Source organism: Semicossyphus pulcher, unplaced genomic scaffold (genome assembly GCF_022749685.1).
Source record: "Semicossyphus pulcher isolate SPU_LCO1_2020_fin unplaced genomic scaffold, fSemPul1.0.p SCAF_10, whole genome shotgun sequence".
Taxonomy (NCBI): domain Eukaryota; kingdom Metazoa; phylum Chordata; class Actinopteri; order Labriformes; family Labridae; genus Semicossyphus; species Semicossyphus pulcher.
The window spans coordinates 217160-238490 of record NW_027211604.1 but is presented as its reverse complement, the minus strand read 5'-3'; the positions used below and the strand labels follow the sequence as shown (position 1 = coordinate 238490).

General features: G+C 40.0%; 2 protein-coding genes across 3 annotated transcripts; both read left to right on the top strand.

Annotated features, from left to right (window-relative positions):
* The first annotated feature begins 3101 nt into the window (after positions 1-3101).
* mat2b (methionine adenosyltransferase 2 non-catalytic beta subunit methionine) lies at positions 3102-9983 on the top strand. Of its 2 annotated transcripts, none has more exons than XM_069675873.1 (7): positions 3102-3217; positions 4155-4349; positions 5183-5297; positions 7423-7575; positions 7820-8010; positions 8203-8316; positions 8768-9983. In XM_069675873.1, the coding sequence occupies exons 1-7, from the start codon at positions 3188-3190 to the stop codon at positions 8942-8944; spliced, it is 975 nt and encodes a 324-aa protein (XP_069531974.1). In that variant the 5' UTR covers positions 3102-3187; the 3' UTR covers positions 8945-9983. The 2 variants fall into 2 exon arrangements, with proteins under 2 accessions (XP_069531974.1, XP_069531965.1); XM_069675864.1 differs by lacking the exon at positions 3102-3217 and adding an exon at positions 3525-3698.
* On the top strand, positions 5909-7464 carry LOC138604052 (uncharacterized). The gene is made up of 2 exons (XM_069675885.1): positions 5909-6670; positions 6737-7464. The coding sequence occupies exons 1-2, from the start codon at positions 6560-6562 to the stop codon at positions 7379-7381; spliced, it is 756 nt and encodes a 251-aa protein (XP_069531986.1). The 5' UTR covers positions 5909-6559; the 3' UTR covers positions 7382-7464.
* Positions 9984-21331: the final 11348 nt, after the last annotated feature.

Here is a 21331-nt window from a genome sequence, read left to right as displayed (position 1 = left end):
GCCCTGTACATGAAGATAACTTCACTTCAAAATGTTATTTCTTACTCAAATCCTTTCATGGCGGCATTCCTTCTGCCGGTGAACAAGTCCTCATTCCGGCCACGCCATCTAATGAGGCCTGCCGTGTCTTCATCAGTCCCTTAATGAAACAAACAACAGTGTATACCTTCGATATCTAATCAAATGTCCACATTAGCAGCTGAGCACTTTTTTTTAGTAGATCCTAGAATGGCTGTCATTACGGTGTACTAACCGTGCTGGATTAACATCAGGAGGCTAACCGGCTAGCATGCCCGTCGGGCCGTATATACACTTAAAACAACTATATACATCTTACTGCTCATACATTCTAAGACCTCAGTTTCATATTTTCTTGCTACACAGAAGTCATTTAACATTTCGGCTACTTACATTTATACGCCGTCTGTTGGCTGCTGCCACTACAAGCGGCCGCCTCCATCTCCTCCATAGTAGAAGCTGAATAGCCGCAATGTATTTTGGGGCGGTTAAGTACAACCAGTGAGCTCCCGTCTCATACTCAAATATCCGGGCCGATCTAGTATACATCCGGGCATTTCTCGCATACACAAAATTGCATACTATGAGATGGGAAAGCATGACATACTCAATTTGATGTCACGGTTAGTATGATAGTATGCGGTTTTGGACATACCCATAGCCTTAACTCCAAAGGATGGACGACAATGAACTGGCACAGAAGCGTAGGAACACAGAGACTAAATACACACAGGGTAATCAGGGACAGGTGAGACTAATTAACACAGGTGAACACAATGAGGGCAGGGCACACAATCTAAAAAGCGGGAAACAGAACAAAGGAGGGAAGTAAAACAAGACATGACATACAAGGGGCGAGAACTACAAAATAAAACAGGAAACACTAGGAACCAAACTCAGGACTGATAGGACTACAAAGTAAAACAGGAAATTCTCTACATGACATGCACAACTAAACCAGACTAATACCAAGACAGGAACACAATATACAAACTAAACAACAAGAACTCATGACAACAAGAGACAAAGTGACAAAAGAAAACGGAAATAATATCAAAACACCAAAATACAAAACATCATAAACTAGATTGACTCAAGGTCAAGATCATATTCATTATATCATGTTAAAACAGCTCAGTGAATCATCCGAGGATATTTTGTTGGAATTATATAATAAAGTGTGGGAGGGTGGGAAACTACCACAGAGCTGGAGGGAGGCAGTTGTAGTTCCAACATGCAAACCAGGAAAAGATTGTACAAACCCAGGGAATTATAGGATAGGATTGCCTTAACATCCAACATATGTAAAATAATGGAAAAAATGGTAAATGAAAGGTTAACATATTATGTAGAACATAAAGGGTATTTATTCAATTACCAGAGTGGTTTTAGGAAGGGTAGAAACACCATGGATCCAGCACTATCTTTAGAATATGAAATTATTAAAGCACAAATAAACAGAGAAAGTGTATTGGCTGTATTTTTTGATATTGAGAAAGTGTACGATACGATGTGGGGAGAAGGGTTATTAGTGAAACTATGTAAATTGGGTATTAAAGGCTGAATATATAAATGGATTAAGGACTTTTTATTTGGGAGATTAGGGGAGAAATGTGGACTTCATTGTGCAGAAACTGCAGGGGGCTATAACAAAGGTAGAAGAGTGGTCATATAAATGGGGTGTTACATTTTTTGTTGATAAGACAAAGAGAATGTTTTTTACGAGGAAGAGAATTGGTAGTGAGGTAAAAATGAAATAATATAACCAAGAATTGGAGAGAGTGAAACACTATACATTGTTAGGATTATGGTTTGATGAGAAGATTACACGGGCCGTGCATATTAAGAAAGTAGTGGACAAATGTAAGAAAGTATTGAATGTAATGAGGTGTTTAATTCAGTTTAGTTAGAAACCCTAACCCTAACCCTAACCCGAAGGGACTGGGGGGCGGACAGAACTGCTTTGAAGGCCATATACACTGGATTAATTAGATATGTGACAGATTATGGTTGTGTGGTGTATGAATCAGCAGCAAGTCTTCTCTGAAAAAGTTAGACAATATTCAGTATCAGGTATTGAGATCATGTAGAGGTGCATTAAAAACAACTCCAACAGAAGCATTGCAGGTGGAAATGGGGGAGATGCCTCTAGAGAAGAGAAGGATACAGCTTTCATTGAGTTACTGAGTTAACTTACAGGGCCATAGCCAAGAACACCCAACACAAATCACAATAAACCACGTTAGGAAAAGGAGAACAAAAAGCTTTGGGCGGACTGTGAACCAAAGAGCAAGAGAATTTAATATAGCACAATTAAACGTAATTCATTCATCATACAGGAAGACATTGGTAGATACAACAGTTACGTCCAGATTTACACAGATGCATTAAAACATTCAGTAAATTAAGTAGGAGTAGCATTTATTGTACCAGAGTTTAACATCAAAGTAGGGAAGAGGATCAATAACGAAGTCTCAGTATACACGGGAGAAATGCTGGCATTATTAAGCAAAGAGTGAAAGAAAGATGGCAAAAGCAGTGGGAGACAGAGCGGAAAGGTCGGTGGTTCTACAGAGTTCAAAAGAAAGTGGGAGAAATGAGGTGTGCAAGTAGGAACAGAAGAGAGGAAACAGTAACATAAAGAATCAGATTTGGACACACAGGTCTCAACAGTACACTATTAATAATAGGTAAGCATAATACCGGCAGGTGTGATTATTGAAGGCAAGAAGAGACAATAGAACATGTCATATTACATTGTAAGAAATTAAAAAATGATTGAAAAGTTCAGAAAGGAAAACGTACAATTTGATTTATCTTACAAAATAATTCAAATAAGTGTTATCAAAATGTAGTTCATTATCTTAGGATAACTAGTTTGTTTGGAATAATATCGTATTTTTTATTTTATTTGTTTTATTTAATTTTATATACATATTTTTTATTATTATTTTTGGGGGGGCATATGATAAATTTAGATATTTGATCCACACTCCATACCAGTTAGTGGCAGTAATGTACCAAAACGTTGTTTGCCAACCGCGAAGAAAACACAAGAAGAAGAAGAAGAAGAAGAAGGAGAAGAAGAAGAAGAAGACGTGACGGATCGTTTCGGCTGTAGTTCGCACTGACGGGCAGTCTGCTGGTCTGTGAGCTGGTCCGGGATCAGATGCCTGGATTTGAGTCTACAGGTTCGGAGGTAAGTTCACAGCTTGTGTGTTTTATATCTTGTGTTTTAGCTGTTTCAGTTCAAACACTGGTGTTGTGATGAATGATGTCTCCGTGTTAAATCAGGTCTCTGATCAGCTGTTCGGAATGAAATCCGCGCAACGTCAGTCTAACCCGGTTCATCGAGTCTTCCTTATCAAACAGCACCGGTTTAATGAGATCGGACTGACTTTGGTTCCGTTTTATTTCCGTGTTTCTCTTTTGAGTGCCTGTATGCTAACCCGCTAGCATAACCGCGACAGCGGCTTTACGGCAAACGGCTGATCGTCGTCAGAGCGGAAGAGGAAGAGGGAAGGAGCAAACTGCGCATCGGAAAACCAGAGAGACGCGGAGTGATCGATATTTATCAAAAACTAATATCAGAAACATATCTGATCAGTCAGAGGGAGATGAGCCGCGCAGGCGCAGAACTAAGGATCAATTTCAGCCCGGGCCGCGTTCAGCTGGTTCAGGTAAACGCTCACCTGTAGACAGCTAACGGTGCTCACGGCTAACAGAGGGAGGTGGAGGGGCCTGGAGAAGGTTCCCGTTAACAAACGGTCTCTTTTTTAATCGGTGAAATTTTATCTTGATTTATCATGCCTTCACGTTTTCATCAAATGTTAATATGAGGGAAAAAGAGACATTTAGATTTCCTTCTGTTTGAATTATGTTTTAAAAATCGGATAAATGCTTGGATCACTCAGAACTCTGATATGTGCGTATATGATATGCACTAACCCTAACCCACCCAGGAAGTCAATGAAGTACTGAATATAATATTACTCATAGTACTGATGAGTTCTCGAGGAGGAGGTTCTGGTCTCATCCAGCCCGGTCTCTGGCTAAAACATCAAACCACGCCCTGGTGTGCTAATTTATGTTGTAGTACTGATAGTAGTGCTAATGCGGTACTGTGTTTATTTAAGGAGGAGGTGTTGGTCCCAGCTCAGAGAGTCCTGGTTACTGGGGCGACGGGTCTTCTGGGTCGAGCTGTCTGCAGAGAGTTTCAGAACAGAGGCTGGTTGGTTATCGGCACCGGATTCAGGAGAGCCAGGCCCCGCCTCCTCCGCTGTGACCTCACAGACGAGGACGCAGTCAGAGGACTGCTGCACGAGTACACGGTATTTCACACTGTACTACACCTGTATTATACCTGAACTACACACTGTACTACACCTGTACTACACCTGTATTACACACTATACTACACCTCTATTATACTCTGTAACACACCTGTACTACACCTGTATTACACCTGTACTATACTCTGTACTGCACTCTGTACCACACTCTGTACCACACTCTGTTCGACACCTGTACTACACCTGAACTACACTTGTATTACACTCTGTACTACACCAGTATAACACTCTGTATTACACCTGTACCACACCTGACCTACACACTGTATTACACCTGTACTACACCTGTGTTAGACTCTGTACTACACATGTACCACACCGGAACTACACCTGTATTATACCTGAGCTACACCTGTATTACACTCTGAACTACACACTGCACTACACTCTTCATAACGAACACCATGTTCAAGCATAAGTTGACTCATAAGTGTACTTGGTAGCAGATCACCCTAGGCCAAAGATCGATGCTCGACTTTGTTATGATGTCATCAGATCTGCCGTACGTCTTGGACACTTGGAACATCTGGTGGAGGCCCCGTCAATGAGGTCTTTAACTCCCACCCCTGGAAGAATTTCTTGGGCCGTTGAACAGTGGACCCACTCTTTACCCTTGCAGGATTGCTGGGGGGGGTCATGGGAGTTTGCTCATCCAGATTACATGTGTTTTGTGGATTTGGAGAAGGCATAGGTTTGGGTCCTGTAGGGGGTTCTAAGGGAGCATAGGGTACCGGGTCTGCTGCTACGGGCCATCGTATTTTATTTAAACTTTATGTAAAATGACTGAAACTTTATTTAAATGACTGTTTCAGCCAGATGTCATCGTTCACTGTGCAGCAGAGAGACGTCCGGATGTTGTCGAGAGACACACTGAAGCTGCTGTAAACCTCAACGTGCATGCTACGAGCACGCTGGCCAAGGAGGCGGGTGAGTCATTACATGATGTTTGTGTCTGTTGGCATGTGTGTGTTTGTCTGTTGTTAGTTGGGATGGGTAATGGTTAATCGATGATCCATTATTGGTCGATCATAATTTAGTCGATCACGTTTAATTTAATTGATCTGCTGTTGGTATCAAAAGCCCAAGAGTTGCCCTTTCATGTCCCTCACAGCGGGAGATGTTCCCTGTTTGACAAGGGGGGAGGGGCCAAGTTAATTTGGTGACTACTTGTATATTACATTAATTTTTTCAACTGTCAAAAAGATCGCCATCCATGATAGATTAACTTTAACTACTGGACACTCGCCCCTCGCTTTCCGTCTCTCCCACACCTGGAGCAGCGCTTCCACGCATGCTGTAAGCACACACGCAAACACACACTGGTCTGCTGGCAAGTCCTTCCTGTAAATGTATTGACTGAGGTGCGACGTCCTGTTAAATATGGACCTTCTTATTCTAACAGATTTTAAGTGCAGCTGTGTAGTGTCGGTCTCATTAGTCTGTTTTGATCATTTTGACACGTGACGTCTTTAACGACCAGTCTCATTCACGCTCAGCTATTTGGGGGGGGGGGGGGATGTACAGTGCATGATGAATGTCATCAGATCAGACACGTACAGTACAGGTTGAGAGAAACGGGACAGGCGTGGCCCGATCAGCCGCTGCGTGCAGTTACAGCAGGTGAAGGTGTGTGGGGTTAACTAAGTGAAGAGAAGCAAGGTGAGCAGATGGGGTTGGGCATCGAGAATCGGTTCTATGATGGAAGTGGTTCCAAAATTCAGATTCTGATTTAAGAGATTTTAATTTCGATGCTGCTCATTGATGTCTAAACAAATTTCCGTCAGGCAGAGCCGTGGCAGGCTGGGTGTCAAGCCCTGCTCATTGACATGCATGCGCATAAATCAAGGTCACACGCACGTAAATACAGACAGATCGTGTCTGTATTTATTCAGTAAGGAGACTGCATCTACCCTAACCCTAACCCGACGAGAGGGAGAGACGGCGGCAATACTGTAATCGTACAGCGCAGTGAGGACACAGATCTGTGTGTGTTGTTCTCCTGCTCTGTAGCTGGCTCAATAGGGTCGTGATCTGTCCATATTTCCGTGAATAACCTTTATTAAGCAATAAATGTCCACATACTGGGGATGACATGGACCGGAGGTGATTCACGCATAGTTTATCAGAGTTATCTTGCTGGGCGGGGAGGACACAGACCTTAGGAGAGGAACAGATATGAACTGAATGTGATGATGAAGGTGAAGGTGAGGATGATGATGAAGGTGAGGATGAAGGTGATGATGAATGTGAGGGTGAATGTGATGATGAAGGTGAGGATGAAGGTGAGGATGAAGGTGAAGGTGAGGATGATGATGAAAGTGAGGATGAAGGTGATGATGAATGTGAGGGTGAATGTGATGATGAAGGTGAGGATGAAGGTGAAGGTGAGGATGATGATGAAGGTGAGGATGAAGGTGAGGATGAAGGTGAGGATGAAGGTGATGATGATGGTGAGGATGATGATGAAGGTGAGGATGAGGATGATGATGAAGGTGATGATGAAGGTGAAGGTCAGGATGAGGATGAAGGTGAGGATGAAGGTGAAGGTGAGGATGATGATGAAGGTGAGGATGAAGGTGATGATGAAGGTGATGATGAATGTGATGATGAAGGTGAGGGTGAAGGTGAGGATGATGATGAAGGTGAGGATGAAGGTGAAGGTGAGGATGATGATGAAGGTGAGGATGAAGGTGAAGGTGAGGATGATGATGAAGGTGAGGATGAAGGTGATGATGAAGGTGATGATGAAGGTGATGATGAAGGTGAGGGTGAAGGTGAGGATGATGAAGGTGAGGATGAAGGTGAAGGTGAGGATGATGATGAAGGTGAGGATGAATGTGATGATGAAGGTGAGGATGAAGGTGATGATGAAGGTGAGGATGAAGGTGATGATGAATGTAATGATGAAGGTGAGGATGAAGGTGAGGATGAATGTGATGATGAAGGTGAGGATGAAGGTGATGATGAAGGTGAAGGTGAGGATGATGATGAAGGTGATGTCGTCATACTGAATTTCCCCTGTGGATCAATGAAGTACTATCTTATGTCACAGCTGCATGCGGAGCGTTCTTCATCTACATCAGCAGCGACTACGTGTTCGATGGCAGGAATCCTCCGTACGGAGAAGACGACAGTCCAAATCCTCTCAACGTTTACGGACGCAGCAAACTGGAGGGAGAGAGAGAGACACTCAGACACTGTCCAGGTACCTGTCTGTGTGTTAGCCTGTTTATTTACCCAGCTGTATGTCTGCCTCTCACCTGTCTACCTGTCTGTTTCTCCCTCATCTGTCTCACTGTAACCTGTGTACCTGTCTGCGTGTCTCCAACCTGTCTACCTGTCTGTCTCGCTCACCTGTCTCTCTGTAACCAGTCTGTTTCTTTCCCACCTGCCTTTCTCTACCCTGCTTACCTGTCTTTGTCTCTCTCACCTGTCTGTCTATGTGTCAGGTGCGGTGGTGCTGCGGGTACCTGTGCTGTTCGGGGAGGTGGAGTCAGTGATGGAGAGCGCTGTGACGTCACTGTGGACGAAGGTAGAGACGACAGAAAGTTGTACTTTGGATCACTGCCAGCAAAGATTCCCTACCGACACACGAGACGTCGCTGCTGTGTGCAGGAAGCTGTCTGAGAGGGCAAGACAGGTACTGTCTGTCTGTCTGTGTGTCTGTCTGCTTGAAAATGTCTGAGAGCGCAAGACAGGTACTGTCAAACTTTCTGTCTCTCCCAGTCTTGTCTGTCTCTTTAACTGTCTGCCTGTTCCTCTCTTCGCGTCTTTGTCTTCATCTGTCTATCTCTCTCCCTGCCTCTCTCTCTTTACCTGTCTGTCTGTCCAGGACCCGTCTATCAGAGGAGTGTTTCATTTCTCGGCGAAGGAGCAGATGACTAAATATGAGATGTCCGTCTCCATCGCTCAGGCATTCAACCTGCCGTCTCACCACCTCATACCTGTAAATATACAAATTCATACTAATCAATACTTAGTAAATATACTGATCAATAGTTAGTAACTATACTAATCAATACTTAGTAAATATACTGATCAGAATCGGCGCTGGTGCTGATTGTCCAGGTGTTAGATGTGATTCTTCCCAGCCTCACCTGCTGCCTCCTGTCAGTCAGGAAGTTGGTAATCCACTGGTAGGTGGGGGCTGGCACAGAGAGCTGGGTGAGTTTGAACGCCGAGTCCACAAACAGGATCCTCGCGTAGCTCCCTGGGGAGTCGAGGTGATGCAGGATGTATTAATACTTTGTCTCTGGGCTGTTGAACATGCACACAGTCCGCATGATTTGTTGTATTACCTGTGTGTGATACTTGATGCTTAAGTTATTGTATTAAAATGTAATATTTAATATTATGTAGTACTTGTAGTGTTAATACACCTGTCTGTCTCTCTGCAGCTGACCGAGCAGCCAGCGGCGGCAGCGGCTCTTCGTCCAATCAACAGTCAGTTAAACTGTTCTCGCCTGGAGCTGCTCGACCTCAGCGTCACCGCCCGACCTTTCACCTCCGCCATCAGCGACGCCCTGTGGCCGTTCACGCCTGACAAACGCTGGAGACAGACGGTCTTCCACTGACAGACAAGTACAGAGAGAGAGACAGGACGACAGACAGACGGGTACAGAGGGAGCCAGACGGGTAGACAGCACAACACAAACACAAATAGACAGGTAGACATTCCTCAGCTATCTTTAGCAGTGTCATATTTCAGGCTCCTCCCTCATTTATGACATCATAATCAATCAGTTGTGAACCATCTGGACTATTCATGGAAATTAAACAGTCTGTCCTTTCATACTTCATATCCCACAATGCTCTGAGTCCACTGTTTGTTTGAGATGATGACAGCACCTGAATGCATCAGCCATTATCAGCTGATGTCAGCAGGTATGTCTCAGGTGAACGTGCACCTGGCGTGCACAGATGAAAACAAAGTGAAGTCACACTGACTGTTCAGCTGCTGTTTGACATTTGTGGGCGGAGCCTGATGTGAGACACGTCATGTGACACAAGGTGAGAGACAGGTACTACTTAGCGACAGTTGCTCCGACGTATTGCGACATTTGTACGTGATATAATCCTGATATTTGTATGTAGTCATTATATCCTGAATTCTGTCACAGGTTCAGATTATTATCAGTTTACAATCTGACTGTTGGTTCATTTCACAGTTTCTGTTTGACAGGTGGAACAGGGGTGACTCCTGTTTGAACAAACTGGTAACACTGGAGATGTGAAAGAAATGGAAACACAAACATTGTATGTTCAAAGTTTGTTTATATTAGATTGTTTATGTTGTGAATGAGATGGCAAACCTCACTAACATGACCTATTAAAATTAGACACATATTTCTATTGTCGATGCCATTTTCTGTTTGCTTATTTAAATGATTGTCGGCTGTTCACATTAAACATCTGAAATATTGATCTGAGATTTTGTTTGAATTGTTGACTCCGCCCATCTCATACGAGGACTCTACAGTTGATCCGGGGGGCCAAAGGTAATGCACGGGCCGACACGTGTCATCAGTAGCTCACCATTGTGATGTTACCCATTTTGTTTGTAACAGAGTCATAATGTATGTGAATTCAATAAAGGCTTTTTACCTTCTGACATCAAGCTTTTTCATACAGTTGATCCCAATCTGGATTTTTGAAAATTTTACGAAGTGTTGATGGAGGATTGCATCACCCAGGAGCTGGTGGATTCTTCTTTTGAGCAACGCTGAGGAAAGAACCCCCTACACTGGATCCCAAAACATCCCGTGCCTCTGAGGAGGATTCCAGGGCTTGTCCTCATCCTCTCACCCCATGGACAGCAGTTCAGAATCAATTGTTTAAACTTAAAGCTAAATCAGCTATTAATTAGTGATAAATATCATTATCAATGCAAACTGCCTATGCAAAACAGCCTCCCTGCTGACTTATTTAATTACAACTTATATCTCTACAATGTGCATGGGAAATACTGAATTCTTCCAGTTATTCATCAACATCTTCACTGTGACTCATTACAACCACAAGTATTATACATTAAAAGGATGTTCTTAATCTGGACTTTATGAAAATAGAATTGAAATGTAATTAATCATAGCCAATAAAAAAAGTATAAGATACAGGTCTTAAACTCCTATGTGAAACCACAAAACCCAGGATAAGCTGATGACCAATGACAGCTGGAGACATCGGACCCTCTGCATGCTGGCTTCCTGATGGAGGACTCCATTACCCAGAAGCTTGAATCCTCTGCCTACTGACTTCCTGATGGAGGACCTCGAGTCGTGCGGTGTGTTTAGGGCACAGGAAGTAGCTTTCACCTAATTGCTAGATTAGCGCATGTAGCTTAATTAGCGACAGCCTTTACAGAGCCAACTGTAGCCTCAATTCCAAGGTGGAATATGGTTCAAAACCAATTATTTATAAGAAAAAACATGCTAAATAACAGTGTAATAGCACACACTCGAGAAAAGACAGAGTTAAACATTGAGGTAAATACTATTACGACCTCCAATGGGATTCTGAGTAAGTAATAAGTGACACATGTGTAACAATGGTGTAATAACCACACGTTTCTCAAAAACAAACAAGAACATCAGGATGAATGGGATGACAATCTCCATTATAACTCTGAAGGATAATGGTAATTACCGAGATGTGTAATAAAGGTGTTATAACCACAATCTTCTTAAAAATCAAATAAAAAACAAACAAAAACATCAGGACAGAAGGTTAGGGTTAGGATAGGGGAAGCGAACCCGTCTCCCAGCCAGGAAGACAGGAAAGGCTCGGTCCATCCCTCTATCATCAATCAATCAATCAATCAATCAATCAATCAAATTTTATTTGTATAGCGCCAAATCATAACCAGGGTTATCTCGAGACACTTTACAGAAAGAGCAGGTCTAGACCGACTCTTTGTTAAGTTATTCAAAGAGAGGCCCAACATCAATCCACCATGAGTAGCACTTAGCAATTCGGCACATTGGCAGAAAAACTTCCTTTTAACAGGCAGAAACCTCGAGCAGAACCAGACTCATGTTGAACAGCCATCTGAAGAGACTGGATGGGCCGAACATGGGATAGAAGGAGATGCAGGATAGAGACAGGCAAAGAGAGCAACAACAACATATGTTCTTGTTACCACAACAACATATGTCCTTGTTACAACAACAACAGACACATACTTATGGTTACAATGCCAATAATAGTGGTAGACTAGGGTGAAGATTGGCTAAATAAATAAATAAATAAATAAATTAGCGAGAGAAGCAGAGTAATGATAAAGGCTGAGGTAATCGTAATTGTAACAGTTGAAGTCAACAGGTCTACTATTAGCATTAGCAGCAACAATAATGATACTATGGGGAAGGCTGATGTTAGTAGTTGTTGCAGTCGAGCAGGTCCACAGCAGCAGGTGGTCTGCAGCAACGATCCTCAGGAACCTTCAAGACAAGGGAGCACAAGAACTCCCGGGAAGATATGTGGTTAGTAATGTTAATGGGACCAGAAGATACAGAGTTAATGAGCTGCATTAATATAACAGATAGAGAGAGAGAGAGAGTCAGAGAGAGAGGAAGAGAGAGAGAGAGAGAGAGAGAGAGAGAGAGAGAGAGAGAGAGAGAGAGAGAGAGAAGCTTGGTGTGTCAGATCCCCCCGGCAGTCTAAACCTATAGCAGCATAACTATGGGCTAGTCCAAGCCTGAGCCAGCCCTAACTATAAGCTTTATCAAAGAGGAAAGTTTTAAGTCTACTCTTAAAAGAAGAGAGGGTGTCTGCCTCCCGGACCTTGACTGGTAGATTGTTCCAGAGGAGGGGGGCCTGGTAATTGAAGGCTCTACCTCCAACACTACTCTTAGAGACTTTAGGTACCACAAGCAGGCCTGCATCCTGGGAGCGCAATGTTCTAGAGGGGTAATATGGCACTATGAGCTCTTTAAGATATGTTGGTGCCTGACCATTAAGAGCTTTGTAAGTAAGAAGAAGGATTTTAAATTCTATTCTAGATTTTACAGGAAGCCAGTGCAGAGAGGCTAATACAGGAGAGATGTGATCTCTCTTCCTAGTTCTTGTCAGCACACGTGCTGCAGCATTTTGTACCAGCTGCAGAGTTTTTAGTGACTTATTAGGGCAGCCTGATAGTAACGAGTTACAATAATCCAACCTGGAAGTAACGAATGCATGGACGAGTTTTTCTGCATCGTGTTGAGACAAGATGTGTCTGATTTTTGCTATGTTGCGAAGATGAAAGAAGGCTGTCCTTGATATTTGTTTTATGTGGGAGATGAAGGACATATCCTGATCAAATAGAACTCCCAGATTCCTAACAGTAGTGCTGGATGCCAGGCTGATGCCATCTAGGGCAGCTATATCATTAGAGAAAGAGTCTCTAAGGTGTTTTGGGCCGAGCGCAATAACTTCAGTTTTGTCTGAATTAAGTAGCAGAAAGTTTCTAGTCATCCAGATCTTTATGTCCTTAAGGCATGCTTCTAGTTTAGATAGCTGATTGGTTTCATCTGGCTTCATAGATAAGTATAATTGAGTATCATCTGCATAACAATGAAAATTAATGGAGTGTTTCCTCATGATATTACCCAGAGGAAGCATATATTGGGTTAGGGTTAGGGTTAGGTTCGGTGTTGGACTTATTCTTATTTTACCATTTCGGTCTTAGGTGCGCGGGCCTGGGGGTGTGCCGAAGGTCGAGCCCCCCCACCTGGAAACTGAAATGCAGGTAGGTGAGATCTGATGTTAGACTTTACAGGTAGGTTATGGCAGGTAAGTGAATAATTATACATTAATGGCTGTAAAAGATGTACATGAAACCAGAGTCCAGTGTTGTGGTTTAAATTTTATTGCAGATGTTTAACAGTTTTGTTTTCGTAGACCCCCCTGGGCGAGGGGAGAGAAGGAGGGAGAAATCAAGTTATTGTTTTTTTCAAGTGAAATTTAAATGTCGAATCTGTAACCAGTACCTCTCTGTTCTCCTCCTTGTGGTCTCCAGGGGGAGCTGCCGGCCTCCGTCCTACTAACTGTATTTCTGATATTTGTTAGTGAGGGGTTCAGTGGAGGTTCCAGAGTACGTCACTTTGACTTTCTGTGAGAGCCCACTCATCATTACCTTACTCACAGTGTGTGATTGGTTGATCTTCTGTTTGTGAAGGTTTGCAGGTGAGGTGGGCTCATAAGGACCCCCTAGGGACTGAATCGGGGAGACCGGGGTGTCCAATACTGATGTTCGTGGTTGTCGGTGGTGAAACTGGGCCTCTTTCGGTGTTTTCTCGTTTCCTGTAGGCCGACAGCTCCCGGTGGATGTTGTTATGTTCTGTGGGGGGGACCTGCAGACACAGGGGACGTGAGAGATGGAATGGAAGGGTTGGATAAATGCACCTTTCTGTGGGGAGGAGCCAGAAAACGAGCTGGGGGGGAGACGATGTTGGTTGAGGGTGTCGTTTCTCCGCCTCTGCCCGAGCTGTCTGGGGGGGTGAGATGCTTCTTTGCATGGGTGGGTTTGATGCTTGAGTGGCTCTGTGGGCCCGTTTAGGCTTCACTGAGGACTCCGGGCTAGGAGTAATGTTAGAGGTTATTGGTGTTTGAAATGATATTGTTGGTCCCGGATACTGGGGGTTACCTGCATCACCCCCTGCTTCGGGCAGGGCGGGCGGTTGTCCCCCCTCGCTCGAGTCCGACTCCTCCCAATACTGCTCCTCTGGGGGATTGTCCAATTCTCCATGCTCTGTGGATTGAGGGAGATGGGGACCAGGGGGAAGAGAAAAGTGCTGGGGAGAGACATGGAGAGGGGGGGAGGGGGGAGGGGAGGGAGAGGGAGGGGGTGAAGGAGGGGGTGAAAGTGAATCCTGTTCTGAGTCAAAAAATATATGTTCCTGTGCGGTGGTGAAGGCCTGAGGGTGTAGCCTAGCCCCGTAGCATCGGTTAGCCCAACCTTTTGCTACCTCCAGGGCTAGGCTTTCCCCCCAGACCTCTGTGAGGGTGGGAATGATGTTTTGATAGTGGTCCAGTAGTAAGTGTATGTTAGAGTCCATCCATTCACGTGTGTTTTCTTGAATAAAAGCGCTGATTGTTGAATTTGGTGATGACGGTTTTATGAGCTGACTGACTTTAGTGACCTGTCTCATCATGCCTGTGGGAAAATGACCTGTAGCTATTGCATCTTTCATGATGTGGGAATGGTGAACTGCCTGAATGACCTTGAAGTACTGCTTAGCTGTTGTGCGTGTATATTCGTCCAGTGGCTGTCTAGGTGGTGAAAGTGAGTGACTGTAAAAGTGCCTGTCTCTGTGTTTCTGTCTGGTGGGTGCATGTATATGCCTTGTAGTGTGGTGTTGGGTGCTAATGTCTGTTGTGTGGTGTATTCTGGACCCTTCATCCCTCCTCTGCCCCTGGCTGCGCTGGTGCCCTGTCCCTGACACCATAAAACCATTTTGTGCACCCACCTGAGTGTCCTGCGTCGACTGGTCTTGGATGTAGAGCCGATGTTGAGGCCTGTAATCTCTGGCTGTCCTCTTCCCATGTTGTATGGCGGCCATTTTGGTCCTGTTGAGGAGACTTAGAGATTCCAGGCAGGTGAATAAAGTTCACTTTTTTGTGGACGGTTCAGGATGGTTAGGTTGCCCCCGGCTGGGGGGAAGGTTAGGAGTCCTCAGGGGGTGCCGCTCTGGTTATATTAAAACTTAACTTTTAATAGTCTTAGATTAAAACCAATGGTGAGGGATAAAAACAGTGCCCGTATTTTTTCAATGTTTAACAATAAAATTTCAAAAGAAAAGACAGGGTGTCTCGCTCCAGCGCAGACAGGAGTCCCTGACGTTTCGCAGCAGGTGCTGCTTCCTCAGAGGGGAGTCGAGGAGAGATGAAGTCTGGAGGAGAGAGGCTCACTTAAAATGGTAGATTTTCCCTCCAGTTCAGGCCTCCCCCCTCCAGATTGGTCCAGAAGTGTGGGTGTGGTCCTGTAAAAGAAATGTGCCTATCCTAAGTGAGGGGTAACAGGTGGGGGCAGGTGGGGGAGGGGAATAGTGTTCTTCTGGTGGCTCATTGGTAGAGCTGTGGTTGAGGGGCTGGGAGATTGTCCAGGTTGCAGGATGCTGTTTTGTCCAGCAGATGGTGGCAAAGTTGATGACCATAGGGTTTATTGTGTGTGATCTGAGGAGAGCAGAGAGGAGCCAAACTGTGGCATGACTGAGGTTCAGATGAGGGCCCAGGGGGGATATTTTCCATCCAGATTGGGGCCCAGAGAGGGGAGAGGTTAAGGTTAGGGTCCAGGGGAGGGGAAAGGTTAAGGTTAGAGACCAGGAGGGGGACAGGTTCAGGTTAGGGATCATATTGGGAAAGGTTAAGGTTAGGAAACAATAAATCAAGTTAAATAAATGGCAATGAGAGTAATGTTAACCTAAAAAGTGATAATAATAATCCTAAAGATAATAATAATAATGATAATAATAATAATGATAATGGGGATGAAACAATAATAAAGACTGATAATAATAATCCTGACAGTATGCGATGACCTTGGCGTGATAATTAATCTTTCCTGTTGTGTTGCAGGTGGGGGGGGCCGAGATCAGCACACACACACGTTAAATGAAGATGAAATCAGTTAAAGATGAAATCAGTTAAAGATGAAATCAGTTACAGATGAAATCAGTTAAAGATGAAATCAGTTACATGAAGATGAAATCAGTTAACGATGAAATCAGTTAAATGAAGATGAAATCAGTTAAAGATGAAATCAGTTACATGAAGATGACATCAGTTACAGATGAAATCAGTTAAAGATGAAATCAGTTACAGATGAAATCAGTTACATGAAGATGAAATCAGTTAACGATGAAATCAGTTAAATGAAGATGAAATCAGTTAACGATGAAATCAGTTAAAGATGAAGTCAGTTAAATGAAGATGAAATCAGTTAACGATGAAATCAGTTAAATGAAGATGAAATCAGTTAAATGAAGATGAAATCAGTTACATGAAGATGAAATCAGTTACAGATGAAATCAGTTAAATGAAGAATGAAAATGAAATCAGTTAAATGAAGATGAAATCAGTTAACGATGAAATCAGTTAAAGATGAAATCAGTTAAATGAAGATGAAATCAGTTAAAGATGAAATCAGCTACAGATGAAATCAGTTAAATGAAGATGAAATCAGTTACAGATGAAATCAGTTAAAGATGAAATCAGTTACAGATGAAATCAGTTAAAGATGAAATCAGTTAAATGAAGATGAAATCAGTTACAGATGAAATCAGTTACATGAAGATGAAATCAGTTACAGATGAAATCAGTAACATGAAGATGAAATCAGTTAACGATGAAATCAGTTAAAGATGAAATCAGTTACAGATGAAATCAGTTACAGATGAAATCAGTTAAATGAAGATGAAATCAGTTACAGATGAAATCAGTTACATGAAGATGAAATCAGTTACAGATGAAATCAGTAACATGAAGATGAAATCAGTTAACGATGAAATCAGTTAAAGATGAAATCAGTTACAGATGAAATCAGTAACATGAAGATGAAATCAGTTAACGATGAAATCAGTTAAAGATGAAATCAGTTAAATGAAGATGAAATCAGTTAAATGAAGATGAAATCAGTTAAATGAAGATGAAATCAGTTACAGATGAAATCAGTTACATGAAGATTAAATCAGTTAAATGAAGATGAAATCAGTTAAAGATGAAATCAGTTAAATGAAGATGAAATCAGTTAAAGATGAAATCAGTTAAATGAAGAATGAAAATGAAATCAGTTAAATGAAGATGAAATCAGTTACATGAAGATGAAATCAGTTACAGATGAAATCAGTTAAATGAAGAATGAAAATGAAATCAGTTAAATGAAGATGAAATCAGTTAACGATGAAATCAGTTAAAGATGAAATCAGTTAAATGAAGATGAAATCAGTTAAAGATGAAATCAGCTACAGATGAAATCAGTTAAATGAAGATGAAATCAGTTACAGATGAAATCAGTTAAAGATGAAATCAGTTACAGATGAAATCAGTTAAAGATGAAATCAGTTAAATGAAGATGAAATCAGTTACAGATGAAATCAGTTACATGAAGATGAAATCAGTTACAGATGAAATCAGTAACATGAAGATGAAATCAGTTAACGATGAAATCAGTTAAAGATGAAATCAGTTACAGATGAAATCAGTTACAGATGAAATCAGTTAAATGAAGATGAAATCAGTTACAGATGAAATCAGTTACATGAAGATGAAATCAGTTACAGATGAAATCAGTAACATGAAGATGAAATCAGTTAACGATGAAATCAGTTAAAGATGAAATCAGTTACAGATGAAATCAGTAACATGAAGATGAAATCAGTTAACGATGAAATCAGTTAAAGATGAAATCAGTTAAATGAAGATGAAATCAGTTACATGAAGATGAAATCAGTTAAAGATGAAATCAGTTAAATGAAGAATGAAAATGAAATCAGTTAAATGAAGATGAAATCAGTTACATGAAGATGAAATCAGTTACAGATGAAATCAGTTAAAGATGAAATCAGTTAAATGAAGATGAAATCAGTTAACGATGAAATCAGTTAAAGATGAAATCAGTTAAAGGAAGATGAAATCAGTTAACGATGAAATCAGTTAAATGAAGATGAAATCAGTTAAAGATGAAATCAGTTACAGATGAAATCAGTTAAATGAAGAATGAAAATGAAATCAGTTAAATGAAGATGAAATCAGTTAACGATGAAATCAGTTAAAGATGAAATCAGTTAAATGAAGATGAAATCAGTTAACGATGAAATCAGTTAAAGATGAAATCAGTTAAATGAAGATGAAATCAGTTAACGATGAAATCAGTTAAAGATGAAATCAGTTACATGAAGATGAAATCAGTTACAGATGAAATCAGTTACATGAAGATGAAATCAGTTACAGATGAAATCAGTTACATGAAGATGAAATCAGTTACAGATGAAATCAGTTACATGAAGATGAAATCAGTTACAGATGAAATCAGTTAAAGATGAAATCAGTTAAATGAAGAATGAAAATGAAATCAGTTAAATGAAGATGAAATCAGTTAACGATGAAATCAGTTAAATGAAGATGAAATCAGTTAAAGATGAAATCAGTTAAAGATGAAATCAGTTAAATGAAGATGAAATCAGTTAACGATGAAATCAGTTAAAGATGAAATCAGTTAAATGAAGATGAAATCAGTTAACGATGAAATCAGTTACAGATGAAATCAGTTACATGAAGATGAAATCAGTTACAGATGAAATCAGTTAAAGATGAAATCAGTTAAATGAAGATGAAATCAGTTAAATGAAGATGAAATCAGTTAAAGATGAAATCAGTTACAGATGAAATCAGTTAATTGAAGATGAAATCAGTTAAAGATTAAATCAGTTAAATGTAGATGAAATCAGTTAACGATGAAATCAGTTAAAGATGAAATCAGTTACATGAAGATTAAATCAGTTAAAGATGAAATCAGTTAAATGAAGATGAAATCAGTTAACGATTTAATCAGTTAAATGAAGATGAAATCAGTTAAAGATGAAATCAGTTACAGATGAAATCAGTTAAATGAAGAATGAAGATGAAATCAGTTAAATGAAGATGAAATCAGTTAACGATGAAATCAGTTAAAGATGAAATCAGTTAACGATGAAATCAGTTAACGATGAAATCAGTTACATGAAGATGAAATCAGTTAAATGAAGATGAAATCAGTTAAATGAAGATGAAATCAGTTAACGATGAAATCAGTTAAAGATGAAATCAGTTACATGAAGATTAAATCAGTTAAAGATGAAATCAGTTAAATGAAGATGAAATCAGTTAACGATTTAATCAGTTAAATGAAGATGAAATCAGTTAAAGATGAAATCAGTTAAAGATGAAATCAGTTAAATGAAGATGAAATCAGTTACAGATGAAATCAGTTAAAGATGAAATCAGTTACAGATGAAATCAGTTAAAGATGAAATCAGTTACAGATGAAATCAGTTACAGATGAAATCAGTTAAATGAAGATGAAATCAGTTACAGATGAAATCAGTTACATGAAGATGAAATCAGTTACAGATGAAATCAGTAACATGAAGATGAAATCAGTTAACGATGAAATCAGTTAAAGATGAAATCAGTTACAGATGAAATCAGTAACATGAAGATGAAATCAGTTAACGATGAAATCAGTTAAAGATGAAATCAGTTAAATGAAGATGAAATCAGTTAAATGAAGATGAAATCAGTTACATGAAGATTAAATCAGTTAAAGATGAAATCAGTTAAATGAAGAATGAAAATGAAATCAGTTAAATGAAGATGAAATCAGTTACATGAAGATGAAATCAGTTAACGATGAAATCAGTTAACGATGAAATCAGTTAAAGATGAAATCAGTTAAATGAAGATGAAATCAGTTAACGATGAAATCAGTTAACGATGAAATCAGTTAAAGATGAAATCAGTTAAATGAAGATGAAATCAGTTAAAGATGAAATCAGTTAAATGAAGATGAAATCAGTTAACGATGAAATCAGTTAAAGATGAAATCAGTTAAATGAAGATGAAATCAGTTAACGATGAAATCAGTTACAGATGAAATCAGTTACATGAAGATGAAATCAGTTACAGATGAAATCAGTTAAAGATGAAATCAGTTAAATGAAGATGAAATCAGTTAAATGAAGATGAAATCAGTTAAAGATGAAATCAGTTACAGATGAAATCAGTTAATTGAAGATGAAATCAGTTAAAGATTAAATCAGTTAAATGTAGATGAAATCAGTTAACGATGAAATCAGTTAAAGATGAAATCAGTTACATGAAGATTAAATCAGTTAAAGATGAAATCAGTTAAATGAAGATGAAATCAGTTAACGATTTAATCAGTTAAATGAAGATGAAATCAGTTAAAGATGAAATCAGTTACAGATGAAATCAGTTAAATGAAGAATGAAGATGAAATCAGTTAAATGAAGATGAAATCAGTTAACGATGAAATCAGTTAAAGATGAAATCAGTTAAATGAAGATGAAATCAGTTAACGATGAAATCAGTTAACGATGAAATCAGTTAACGATGAAATCAGTTAACGATGAAATCAGTTAACGATGAAATCAGTTACATGAAGATGAAATCAGTTACATGAAGATGAAATCAGTTAAATGAAGATGAAATCAGTTAACGATGAAATCAGTTAAAGATGAAATCAGTTACATGAAGATTAAATCAGTTAAAGATGAAATCAGTTAAAGATGAAATCAGTTAAATGAAGATGAAATCAGTTAACGATGAAATCAGTTAAAGATGAAATCAGTTACATGAAGATTAAATCAGTTAAAGATGAAATCAGTTACATGAAGATTAAATCAGTTAAAGATGAAATCAGTTAACGATTTAATCAGTTAAATGAAGATGAAATCAGTTAAAGATGAAATCAGTTACAGATGAAATCAGTTAAATGAAGAATGAAGATGAAATCAGTTAAATGAAGATGAAATCAGTTAACGATGAAATCAGTTAAAGATGAAATCAGTTAAATGAAGATGAAATCAGTTAACGATGAAATCAGTCAAAGATTAAATCAGTTAACGATGAAATCAGTTAACGATGAAATCAGTTAAAGATGAAATCAGTTAACGATGAAATCAGTTAAATGAAGAATGAAAATGAAATCAGTTAAATGAAGATGAAATCAGTTAAAGATGAAATCAGTTAAATGAAGATGAAATCAGTTAAATGAAGATGAAATCAGTTAACGATGAAATCAGTTAAAGATGAAATCAGTTAAATGAAGATGAAATCAGTTAAATGAAGATGAAATCAGTTAACGATGAAATCAGTTAAAGATGAAATCAGTTAAATGAAGATGAAATCAGTTAACGATGAAATCAGTTAAATGAAGATGAAATCAGTTAACGATGAAATCAGTTAAATGAAGATGAAATCAG